Source organism: Falco naumanni, chromosome 5, assembly GCF_017639655.2.
Source record: "Falco naumanni isolate bFalNau1 chromosome 5, bFalNau1.pat, whole genome shotgun sequence".
NCBI classification, from domain to species: Eukaryota; Metazoa; Chordata; class Aves; order Falconiformes; family Falconidae; genus Falco; species Falco naumanni.
Genome location: NC_054058.1, coordinates 71,439,431 through 71,452,206, shown reverse-complemented (window position 1 = coordinate 71,452,206; position 12,776 = coordinate 71,439,431). Strand labels below are relative to the sequence as shown.

The 12,776-nt window shown below is 48.2% G+C and overlaps 1 protein-coding gene across 5 annotated transcripts in view; it reads right to left on the bottom strand.

Annotated features, from left to right (window-relative positions):
• UBE2H (ubiquitin conjugating enzyme E2 H) overlaps window positions 1-12,203 on the bottom strand; it is a 52,136-nt gene extending 39,933 nt beyond the window's left edge. For 2 of the 5 annotated variants that reach the window (XM_040594938.1, XM_040594941.1), the window contains exon 1: window positions 12,102-12,203. In XM_040594938.1, the coding sequence (XP_040450872.1) occupies window positions 12,102-12,124 (23 nt within the window). In that variant the 5' untranslated portion in view covers window positions 12,125-12,203. Of the gene's footprint in view, window positions 1-10,964; window positions 11,271-12,101 lie in introns of those variants that run through there. The other 3 variants (XM_040594940.1, XM_040594939.1, XM_040594937.1) reach the window with 3 other exon arrangements.
• Window positions 12,204-12,776: the final 573 nt, after the last annotated feature.

Sequence of the window (12,776 nt, the reverse complement as noted above, 5' to 3'; positions counted from 1 at the left end):
AAAAGCTTTCAGCATCATAGCACCATACACCTGCCTGTGCAGCCTCTTCCTGGGTGCTCAGCAACAGATCCCCCACTGCTATCTGAAATAAAACCTAGAGGATTATGAAGTTCACCTATCTTAAGACTTGCTTCTTGTGCCTTCCAAGACTGAAGAAAACTGGCAAGAGGCAGCTGCACACAGAATATCCTGAAGTGTCCTAATTACACTGAACTTCAGGTAGCAGCAAAGATACCTGTGACTTTGGAAGCCACCAAGAGGCACAGAGGACAATTTAAGGACTCACTTGCTACTGAGCTGAATTAACAACAAAAACCAAAACCCACCAAACACAAAACAACACTAATGCAACTCCTGACCCTGAAGAATCCTATTGCGCCCCTGCCACAGAGCGCAGGAATCCCCGGCAAACAGACAAACTGAAGTTCAAAAAGAAGAAACTACATCAAATGCAATATTCATCAGCCAGAGGACTAAAACTTTTGGCTCTAACAAGACAGCAATGCTGGTTCAGGCTCAAACCAGTCAGTTTTAACACAAGCTGTTCTCATACATGATCCCCATTTATGCAACCAACTCCAGAGAAAAACTAATGGAGGAAAACAGTTTGTAAGGCCCCAAAGCCACGTGCACATTGAGAAGAGGTGCCAGCAGCACCTGGACTCTCTCAAGGCAACTTTGCATGACAGCCTCAAATCTCTTTCCCTAGAATCCCTACGCAGACAATAACCCCACAAAGCACATTTCTTGCTATGACTGAACAGGCAAATCTTTGCTTAACCCTGAACTTTTTCTGATGCATTGCACTGAAGTGATGGAAGATTTTTTTTCTTTTTCCAGAGAACTGACATTTAAAAAAAAGATACAGCAGGTCAGCATGAAGAGACAGTTTTTCAGCAAGCAGAAGTCACTGTAAAGGTGAGGCAAGGGACGGCACCTGAGGATCTGCACAAATCAACACATGTCCACAGGAACTGATGCAAAGCAGCTCAGGGAGAGGAGCTCCCACATTGGCCTTTGATTGCTCCAAATCCTAATGCAAGAATCTCATCCTCTAACTTTAATGCATGCCGAGAATCAAACACACCCCTCTCCTAAACAATCTATACTCTAAATCTTAAAACTAAGTTTAACAACAGAGGATGAGCAGATAGTTTACTTGTCCAGTGGTCAATAAGCTTTGCAGGACCGAACGCCAAGTTCATTTCAGTGGGTCAGCAAATTTTTCTACTTCTTTCAAAGCATATGCACAATCATGACATGCTTTTAAATGCAAAATAGTGCCTCCTCATGGATGCAAGGGCTTAACATTATGAGTACATTATTACTAATAATTTCAAATTCTATTAATATTTATTGTTTCATTTGGCAAGATACAAGTCTCGGTATTATGCTGGGTAAATTCAAGTACTGACCAATAACTAAAACAGGGTTCACAGTTTAAGTGATTTGCTGAAACTGTGGAGGTATATTTCTTTGGTCTTGACTTAACCACAACTAGTGTTTTGACATCCCCTCTCCCACCCCAGTTGCTAATGCTGTGACTCTTCTCCATGTGTAAAATGCACTGCTCTTGCATTCTGCAAAGTTAGCGGAGCATGGCTATTTACTGGCAAAATCTACTCCTTGATCCAAACAAGGCAAGTATTTAAACTTACCTGTTCGTAGCAACCTTCTGGTCACACTGCCAACATCAAACAAAAGAAAACATGGCAGAAACCAAGAAGTAATAAAAAAAGCCAAGACCTGGATTATGACTAACATAACTTTCTCAGCAGTCGCAAGCATGCCAGAATCTGTTTAAATACAAGACCTTGGATAAGAGTTCATTATCGTGGCCACAAGTTTTAAAAAAATATGAAGCAGCACTAGCCGTAAGCTCACTTGCAGCGTGCAGTCACTCCTATCAGCCACGAGAAGGGTGAGTTAACACCTCCTTGCATACCTTCCCTTTCAAGGAACGCAGACTCCAGTACTAAGTTACAAGGATCTGATTTCTGACATCTCAACTTTTCAACCAAGCGTCCTCGTTCCCCCGCCCCCCAGTCTCTCAAAGCTACATTCTCCTCTTGGGATCTAAGCTTACCCCAATAACTGTGTATGGATTCCTCCTCTAGGCCAGGAGTATTAAGTTACCTGTGATGCCAGGCCTGTTAAACAAACACTGATCATTTAGCATCCTTATTTTCAATGCTCCCCTCATTTCACAACTGACACAGTGACAGGTTGAAAGCCTTAAAAGAAAAAAAAAAAAAAAAAAAAAAAAGTAGGAGGTGCCTTCGGTAGCACCAAGGAGTAAGTTAGTATAACCATGCTGAGTCACATCACAGTTAGATTTGACATTTCCAGGGTAAGTGCTTCACTCCTAGAAGGATTGTTTCTTTATTTCATCCTTGTTTACTTTACAATCCTGTCATACAAATTAAAGGATTACAAAGCAAGGCCATCACCAAATTTTTTCCGGAAATCAGTCCACATGTCATTCTTGTCCAAGTGAACTGCAACCACCACAGCCAAGCACAAAGTAGATACTTTCAATAGTATTGCAATGCACCGCTGTGGAGGACTGCCCCCCAGTACCATTGATACGGACACATCTCATGCAAAACATGAGGTCAGTATGAAAGCAGTCCAGTTATTGCAAGGTTTAAAACTTGCTTTGCTGCTACAGGAAACCAGCACTCCGCATGCATTCATATTCAGCTGTGTTGGCTTTGAAGATTTGAGAGAGAAGGTCAGTGAGTTTGAATTAATGGTATTAGACAGAAGAAAAACATAACTGGTTTCATTTGCCTTCAGCAGAAATGAGAGTTTAACAGAGCATTAGCTTCCACCAGCTTCCCCTAACGAAGCAGCTTTCATTGAATGTATCACCAGGGAGAAACCTCTCCCCACTCCTAAAAACAAAGAAGAAAAAAACAGGGGCTGGGGGTGGTGGTGGAGGACTTTCCCCAAACAAAACAGATTGGGAACAGCAAGGACACAAAAGCAAGTTTTGGACTTCATCTATCACCAACTCCATGCCATGTTCTGTTCCTCCAGGTTTCAAAAGCACCAGGTTCCTTCCAGTGCAGACCTCCCATGGCTGATACTGTGTTTTAAAAAGCCAACAGCTCCCCACCCCAAATGGGTTTAAAAGCCAAACCTGGTTCTTTGGGAAAAAATAAATAATAAAAAAAAAAGTTAAAAAATCTGGCTTTAAACCTTTCAGACTTGACTGAGCATGACTTAAAGGAGCAGCTTCATTTGCCCCTAAAAGCAAGATGAGTCTTAACTCTTCAACCACGTCCACACTGGTGATTGAATAGCTTCATAGAACAGTTTTAAAATACCGTTTACCATTACAACTTAGAAACACTTTTTAAGAGCAAAATGATTTTCAACCTCTGGTCAGACCTCAGCAGACAACCTGGCCTTATGCTCTCATCCAGCTTTTCTGCTGCAAAATAACAGGCGTCTCATCGGACATTCGTGCCTGCACAGCTCCAGAGCATGCCTGATCCTGCCACCGTCAAGACAAAGCGACACAGGCCACCAAGAAATGCCAAAGTGCTTAAGTTGGTAATTTATCAATCTTTTCAACTTGGCATCTATTAACCTGCCATGCCAGAGGTTAGTCAGGGACACACAGGCCTGCTCTAGTACCACACACCAAGTTTTAACTTTTTCAAGGGGTATGCTTGGTAACTGCATATTACCAGATCCTATCCCAAACCCTGCCTGGTTTTAGTCAAAAACTTAGACTTTATTGCCTGCCAGAGTCTCTCTCTCCCGTGCAAACATGCTTAAGCTTACCTTTCGATGTCTTACCTTGCTCAGGGGCTGGGAGCAGGCAGACTGGACACTATTCATTCTCTCAATACCATTCATTCATTATGCATACCACTACCTCATCCCCTCTTATTCACCTCCATTCACATATAGTCTGTCCCAACAAAGTCATTATAAAAGGTCCACAGACTACTGACTAGAAACAATCAGCTGTTACACGGAGAGTACCCAGGCAGTCAGGAAAGCAGCAATGATTTGCACATCTATAATTTACATGCTAAATCCTCCACCACTGCTTTCGCAGGAGAGCACGCTCAAGGCCAGGTGAAAAGCCCACTGGAATTTGGAAATAATGCAAAATTTATCTAACAATCAACTGTCAGCTTTTAAACTCAACCTTTCACAGGGGGTGACAAATGCTTCCAGGGTTAAGCTCCCCTGAAGGGCAGCAACTGTCATAAATGCAGACTTTTCCTAACAAAAACATTAACACAAATTTAAAACATGAATTTTTAAGGGAGTATCACAAAAAAAAATTAAAGCCAGCTACAGCTAGATAGTGCAAGACATTTCAGAATAATCCATCCAGACACTCTATTTGTACAATCTCAAAGAAAATACTCTATGCTTCTTTCTTCTAGCATTTAGTCCAAGGAAAGCACGCACAAGTGAAATGCAATCATTTCTGGAAAGCAGCATTTGACCCTCTGAAAATGATCAAAAATAGCTACCCCTTCTTCATACTGAGTCACTCATATCTGGAAGTCTACATCACCTCCTGTGCTTTCCTGTCTGTATATCAGGCAGAATATTACAGGCATGTTCAGTAATTCACAGTTTAAATGGGATTAGAGTTGACAGACCACCACCACCTCAGTTTAAAAACAATACATGCAGATCCACCCCTCTACCCAATGTGAAGCACCCAATGCCAAGAAAATGGCCTGTGAGTGATCTGACTTCTCTTGGAAGGCTGAATAACTTTGCTCCAGGGAATAAGTCAAATGATTTAAGACTAAAGGACAGCTCTTGGAAGCCGCAACACCAACCAAAAATAATAAAGTATCTTAGTCCTGAATGCAGTACTAGCCCCAGTTTGCAGAGAATCATTAACGGCTACACAAGCCAAAGAGGCAGTAAAATCACTTAAATCACCTTTTTCCATGAGACTAAATCCACCCTCAATATCACACAATTATCAGAGAGGCTGAGGAACTGGAAGAAGATGGAGACCAAAGATGAGGAAAGAGCATTAAAGAGGTGAGCGGTCATAAGGCCAAAGAGATTGAGTGGGGACAGGAACGAAAAGCCTGGCAAAGGCAAAGAAGAGGTTGCCTTAGTCATGAGTAGGTGAGTGCTAGTACTTCTCTGCAACAGCTGACCAGTATTCAAGTGTTTCAGCATCAAGGAACAAACATTCCTGAACATCCAAAGAAGGTAGAAAAAAGGAATAAAATAATTAGTTGGGGGAGGGGGCTAACAATTTTTTAAAAAAAGAGAGAGAGAGAACTGCATGGTTCTGCCAGCAATAAAACTAACTCAAACCATTTCCCTGAGATGTGGTATAAGATCCATCACAAGGGGCGTTTTCTAATGGCGAGGGCAGTTCATCTGCAAACTCCGTGCTAGAATCGACAGGCACTGGCACACAGGCTGCATGACCTAGTAGAAACCAGAAATGGCAAGGTCGTATGATTCTTCAGTCACGCGAGCTCTATTTTGGTGAAGAAAAACAAAGAGCAACGCTCTATGTTCATTATTCCAGAAATACATGGACAAAATCCACAGGGAAATGGAGGGAGTGAAAGGAGGGAAGCTGAATGCACACAATAAGACACACAATGAAATGCTGAACTCCTATATGCACACCCACATATATAATTCACATTCAATATTAAAAAAAAAAATGTTATTCAGCAATCTCTCATTTTTGCTGCCAGAATAACGTCCAGAACAGCAGGAGAGCAAAGCAGAAAATTCAGACACCTCTCCCTCAGCATCACATCACCCCTAATTTAAGCAGACAGTAAACTGGACAGCTATTTGGCTGGGAATCCACTCCATACAGGAGCCTGTCACTTTAACTGTAGGCACTTTTCTGCCTTAACAACAACCTGTTATGTGTTTATCCTGGTTATGACTCCAATTAAATCATGGTTTAAGAAGGGCACCAAGTATCAACAGGTGCTGAGAACATTAAGTTATACCGCAACCAGCAATCTCTCTATGCTGGGGTGGTTTCAGATGCACCCTTCCCTTCCTAACAGCCCAATGCTGCTTTACCTTGTTTGAAGAAAAAAAAAAAAAAAAGAAAAGAAAAAAAAAAAAAAGGCTTCCAGGACTCTTAATTTCAGCACTCCTTTGCTTTCACTTCCAGCAGGGAAGGGCACAGCTCCAGGGACAGGAACCTGCTGGAGAAGTGGAAGCCCGCTCTAGCAGGGGCAAAGGATTGCCAACCACCACTTCTGCCCCTGGGCAGACTCCGGTGTCCTCAGGCATTTCCCCCTCACAGCTGGTATTCACAAGGAGGCAGCAAACCTGGAGCCTCCAAGGAGCAAGCTGCCGCCACCTTCTACCAGAGAGATCCAGTGGTGAGGTGCGAGCTCCACACACACCCAATGCTCCAAAGGCGGCAGCCTGCACCCTGCAGGATTTACTCCCTTGGCTTCCAGATTAACAGCCTGCTCAACCTACTCCAGGTATAACAGGCAGGCCCAAGGTAAGACAGCAGTTAAGCACGTATTTGAAGGAGCAATTAGTCGATCTTCTAAAAATAAAGTAAGAAAACACTGAAAAAGCACACCTCTGCTTTCCATGAGCTCGAGAAGAAAGCAACAGCATAACATAGGGGCAGCTCCTCCTGCTTGCCACTCCGGTATCAACAAAGCAAGTGTCCAGCAACCTCAAGGCTTTGTTTACAAGCTTTTAATCAGATTGGTTTTTTATGGTTTTTGAAAAAGAACTTAACTTTAATGCCAGTGCACAGTGATAACCAGAACCAGGACAAAACGCAAGCTGTACTTACATGAAAAGTAAATGTAATATTCTCCTGGAAAATGAAACAATGCAGAGCCTCATCAGGGGGCATCTTCTGCTTAACCCTACATATTAGGACCTTAACTGGGTTTGCAAGATTCACAGCTGTGCTCAAAGCTAACATTATGGGCTGCTGCTGCTAAGAAATGTTGAACATGTGGGAGTGCACTCAGCGAGACGCGTTTCCAAAAGCTTGCTGGGATTCTAAGATAGTCGTGATGACACTTAAAAACAATCACCTACTACAAATCCAAGCCTGCCTAGACCACAGTATAGCTTCACTAGAAAAGACAGAAGAAATACCAAGCACGCCCTTCTAGACACAGCAGCCGAAAGGCAAGCAGGGACACCATTTTACAAGGCAAACCACTTGTTTTACTGAAATCCTGTGTGGACTTTTTTTTTTTTTAAACTGCTACTACAAAGAAACAGCCTCCATGATTTGTTTAATCAGCATTTAGTAATCTAATGCCAGTTCAGTCTTAAGAACTGGGTACCATAAGCATAATCCTAAAGACAACTGCCATACTATTCAGAATACCAAAATTGCTGCTCCAAGTCTGGGGAATGAGATGGAGAAATAGTTAGAATTACCCAACGCAGAGCAATACAAAGGCTTTATTTTTCTTATTTTAAATAGGGCCAGGATATCAAGCTAGAAAAGGCACTCTGCTCCAAGCCATCTTAACTGAATTCATATTCTACAGTTTCATCTCAATGACCATCGCAATTATATGATTAAGCAGGTGCACAGTGCTTTCAGGTCTGTTCGACAAGCTGAGCTTCAATAGCCTCCGCGATCAAACTGACAAGGTAACAATGGAAGAGTGAACTTACAGTTCCAGCCAAGAGCCTGTCCTTTCGGGGGAAAAAAAACCAGCCGCCAGCAAAGACACTGTATTCAGCTCTAAAAGGAGCAAGATGATACCCTTGAAAGTTGTCATTTAGGCAACAAAGATGATTTTTTTTTCTCTAGTTGGTTTGGTTTTGGCAGAACAATCCATGGATTTAAAGCTCTCGTAACGGCAGGTACCACTATATGTTCTCAGCCACGTTTAACTGGATTTTATTTATAAGCCACAACCTGTGCCAGCATTTCTAACTGCTTTGGGGGAAGGGGGGGGATTCTCCCAGTTCTGAAACAGAGCCGTTGCCACGTCTTTGTGCGTTTTGAAGTACCACCATGTGATTACCCTCATCCCTGGAGACCTCATTAAGACAGAGCCCCAGAAGTAGAGCAGAAAGAAGTGTAGCGTGACATTTTAAAATTTACATTCTGACTTGTAAAAGTTTCCAGAAATGTCTATCCTTTAAAAAAAACAAACAACAAAACACCACAACAAAACGCCACCAAACCCTACCAAAACAAGACATTCCAGCGCACATGCTCTTCCCCTGGGGACGGGCCAAAGAGAACAAAGCCACGTGACCATCCTATTGCTCAACGCAACTCTTGGAAGGTGTTCAAGTAGGATGATAAGTGCAGTGTAAGCCTATAATGAACATAAAAAGGAATTTATCCCAAATGTAAACTGTGTCCTACCCTTTGCCTCAGCCGATCTCAGTGGAGCAAACACAGGGAGTTTTGTGATTACAAAATACCCAACAGGTAAACTAAGGAGCTTTGTACCTTTATTCTCCTTGACTCAGGACAAGCCTAAAATTAGAAGGGAGTGCGATGCTCCATGTGTTACACTCCCTGGTAGCTCCGACGCACTTTATAAATGATCAGCTCTGGAAACTGGTCAGTCAGGGAGATTCAAATGAAGCTGGGCACTATCTGTAATTCCTTTCATGCACAAAACAGGGTGACACTTCCCTTTTCCAGCTCCGATGCTTAAAAATAGAGCTCGGGGACTACAACACTGCAAGGGGGCATCTATCCACAAAAGAAGGAAAATAAATCAGCACAAAGTAAACTCCTGTCCAAGGGGAGGCTGCAAACAGCTCGCCCTGGAGCGAGCGCATTGCTCCCCGGCGCAGCACAATAAAACCCCAGCATGGAGCTGCCGCAGCCAGCGGCAAACAGCCCTGCGGTGCTGGGGGACTGGGGGTGCCCGGGTGCGTCTCCCCATGGGTGTAAACACGCTGGCTGGGGCACCCCATCAGCTGCGGGCTCGCTCCGCCCCGGCCCCGGTTTCCGGGTAGTAACAGAGCAGCCAATCCGCAGAGTTGGGAGCTCTGCCCGAGGCCTCTTGCCTGCAAACATGGGCTCCCGGGCGGCAGCCCGCCCCAAAGCTGGTGGGAACCAGGGATGGGATCCCCCGCTTTGGGACCCCGCAGTCCCTGGAGTGGGGGTGTCTGGGCTGGCGGCTACCTGGGGAGGCCTAGCCTTGAGCTCCAGCACTTCCCAGCAGGGCTGTGGGATACCCCTGCGCTTCCAGGCCACTGGCAAGCGGGTCCCGAGGTGTTCTGGGGAGCACAGAGCATTCCTGCAAAGCCATGCTCGCAGGTGGGGTGTGGGCAATACTCCCCCACTCTGTGGGGACACAGGTCATTCAGGAAACTTCAGTGAGCGTAGTGGGGGGCAGCAGCCCCCACCAAGCAGGGAGGAAGACAGCGTGGCTCCCCACCGCAGGCCCTTCCCCAGCATTTCACAACGTCACAAACACGATCAGGGGAGAAACAATGAGTGACTCAGAGTTTCAGCACATAATCGTCCAGGCGATTATTAAACATCAGTTCAACACATTAACACGCACACATAGAGCTCTGCCCTCCCTCCAGCCCCAGAGAACTGAGCAACCTCTCCCCTTCCCCGATCACAAAGAAGCATCCACAAAAGGACACGGACGTGTTAGGATTGAAAATAGGAATAATAAAAAGACCCCACTCAGCTCCTAAACCTGTCAGAGCAGGAGAAGGCAGCAGTGTTATTCACTCTGGCCATCACCCTCTCCCTACCCAAAAAGGTAGCCCTTGGCAGGCCATAAATCCACACCATTATTCTCCATCGGTGACATGAAAAGGGGGTGAAAAGGGAAACTGTAATGAAAACGGCAGCAAAAGGGGGGGGGGGGGGGGGGGGGGGGGGGGCGGGAACAGGAACGGGAACCCTACACAACAACAAAACCCTCGAGCGGTGGGGAGGAGCAGCCTTCAAGTACATTCCTTCAGACAAGCCCCCTCTCCTCTGGTCACCACCAAGACCCTCCTCGCTCTTGCATCTGAAACCAGACCCCTATTTCAGATCAGCTTCCAGAGAGGAAGATTCCCCAGGGAAGCGTCTCGGGAGCCTGGGCCTACTGAGCTGCGCTCACCCCGGGCAGGCAGGCAAGTCAGGCAGACAAACAAAAAAAGGCTGGGGAGGGAGGAGTGGTGAGGAGAGTCATCTGACACATCCAACTTCCTAAGTTTGTTGTCTGCAGGAGACTGACTGCTCTAACCCTCACCCCTCAAATCACCAGGAAGGCTGCACCGACAACAACAAGAGCTTTGCTTTTGGAAAAGCCTTGGGTTTCTTTTGTCAGGGGGCAGAAAGAGAGCAGAGCGGAAACTACCCAGGATTGGGAGGAATGCCAGATATTCAGGGCTTTCTACCTACCACCACACAGCCTAGCCACCGCTAGAAATACAGAGCCAGCGAAGCCACTTCAGATAAACCTGCTCTTTGTCTCCTAAAATGCTGCGATCACTGGAGATGCTGGCTATGAACCGAACAAAAAGGGGGGGGACAGGGGGAGGGGGGAACAGGGGGAGGGGAAAGGGAAAGGAAAGCGGCAGTGGATCAGGTTGGGCCTCAGGCCCTCTCTGGCCCAGAGTGCTTTCCAGACTATCCCCAAGAAAGATTTTATTTCCCCACACACAAACACTAAACAGCTGGAATTCCTGACCCTCCTCCCGGTGTGATTAAGCATCGATCGCAATTGGCGTTCGGCAGAGTATGACATGTGTGTAACTTTAAACCCCTGGATAAAAATAGCTCCGATTCAAGCACGATCAGTAGTCATTTCCTATTTGCTTAAAAACAAGGCGAAAAATATATGAAGAGCAGCTTTATAGAGAGAAATGCGCAGGCTGAACGTCAAACAGAAGTTTCCTTCTATAAGCCACCCTCACGCCACAAACAAGAGCGGTGCCCTCCCCCCCCCCAAAAAAAAAAACCAACACAAAATCCAAGTAAGTTTGTTTATCTCTCTCTGGAAACCAAATCAGACCTGTATCTCGACCCTTTGACATCACGAAGTTAGAGCCACCAAACCCCAAGTCCTACTGAGGGAGGTCAGGCACGTTCAGTCAACAGAGCTGGAAAACATTTCAGCCACTCTTGCCATTTCTACCCCCTCTCGGCACACACCACCACCTTGTAAACAAAAACTATTAATAAAACAATCCTAGAACCCAATTCCCAATGATATTTTTCAATGCCACCCACACTCCAGACAGAGAAAAAGGATTCACCACCCTGTGAAGGGCCAAGAATAAAAATAAGGAGAAAGAATATAAACATATATCGGGGGGGGGGGGGGGGGGGGGGGAGGGGGAGGGGGGAATAGAAATAATAAAGCCTAACCTAACCTGGAGCGTTACATAAACAGGACCTCTTGTGAGACAGGCTGCAGGCCCCAGCCTTGGAGCCCTTTGCCCACCCTGCCATCACCCAGCCACAGGTCTGCCGCGAGCCAGTCCCCATGCCCCCCCACCCTCCGCCCCCCCCCAAAAAAAAAAATTAAATCCCTAAGCCGGCACCAGAAGGTTCGTGAACCACAGGCTGAAATCGGGGAGTAAATAATATTAAACACCACAAAAGCCTTTCTTTGGGCTGTGGCTGCCGGAGCTGCTCTCCCCTTCCTCACCCTCCCCCAGCGGCTGGGCCACAGGCCAAGAGGGGTGCAGGGCACCCAGGCTGGGGGGGCCTTCACCAGGGAGGGAGGCACCTGCAGGGACACCCCGAGGGCACCCCAGCCAGTGGCTGTCAAACCACAGAGGGGGATAAGCCTCCCTGGAATAAAGGAAGAGTGGAGGCAAGGAGTAGGCCTCCCTCCTCGGTAAGGGGGGGGGGGGGGGGGGGGGCCCTCACATCGGGGAACGGGGGGGGGGGGGGGGGGCGGGGGGAGAAGGCACGGCCATAGGGCCAACCTTCAGCTCTGAGAAGAGGCCTAGGCCTGGCCTCAGAAAGGGGCGCTGCCGCGCCCGGGGGGTGTGGGGAGCGACACCGGACGGGGCTGCCCGGTACCCCCTGCCCCCCCCGCCCGATGCAGGCCCGGCCCGGGAGGTGGGCTCGCCCCCCAGGACTGCCGGCGGAGGGTGGGAAGGGTTGGGGAGGGGGGGAGGGGGCAGTGCGGGAAGGATACAGCTTGACCACGTCGGTGTCCATCCGCCTCTTGCCCGGGCTGGGGGGAGGACATGGTGGCCGCGGCCGCCCCCGGTGCTCCGGGCGGGCTGTCAGCGCCGCCGCCGCGGACCGGGGACGCCCGGCACCGAGGGGAGCGGGGGGGGGGGCGCCGGGCTCCGAGCCGCTGGGACCCCCCGCCGCCGCCGGTGCCGCCGCCGGTGCTGCTGCTGCTGCCGCCGCCGCCGGTGTCGCCGCCGCCCTCCTGTGCTGCCGCCGGTGCCGCCGCCTGGGCCCCCCCGCGCCGCCTCGCGCTCCCTCAGCCGCGAGCCCCGCTCCGGTCGCCTCTGCCGGAGCCTCTCTCTGGACCCCTGACGTCACCCGCAGTGACCTCACCGCCCCGCACCGTCGCCATTGGTGCGCTGGCAACGCCGCGGTGGCCCCGCCCACCCCGCGGCACGCCGGGAGCTGTAGTGCAGTGGAGCGGGTACGAAAAGAAGGGGGGAAAAAAAAAAAAATGTTGATGGGGCCGCGGGTTCGAGACCCCGGTGGAGCCCCAGCGAAGAGGGCTCTCCCCCCGTATGGGGTGGCCAGAGTCACCTGGGGAAAGCCACCATTAAATCCAAACCTCTACCCTGGATTACAAAGCAGGCACGTGGCAGATGGCCAGGCCTCACAGCACGAGTCACCGTGCCGG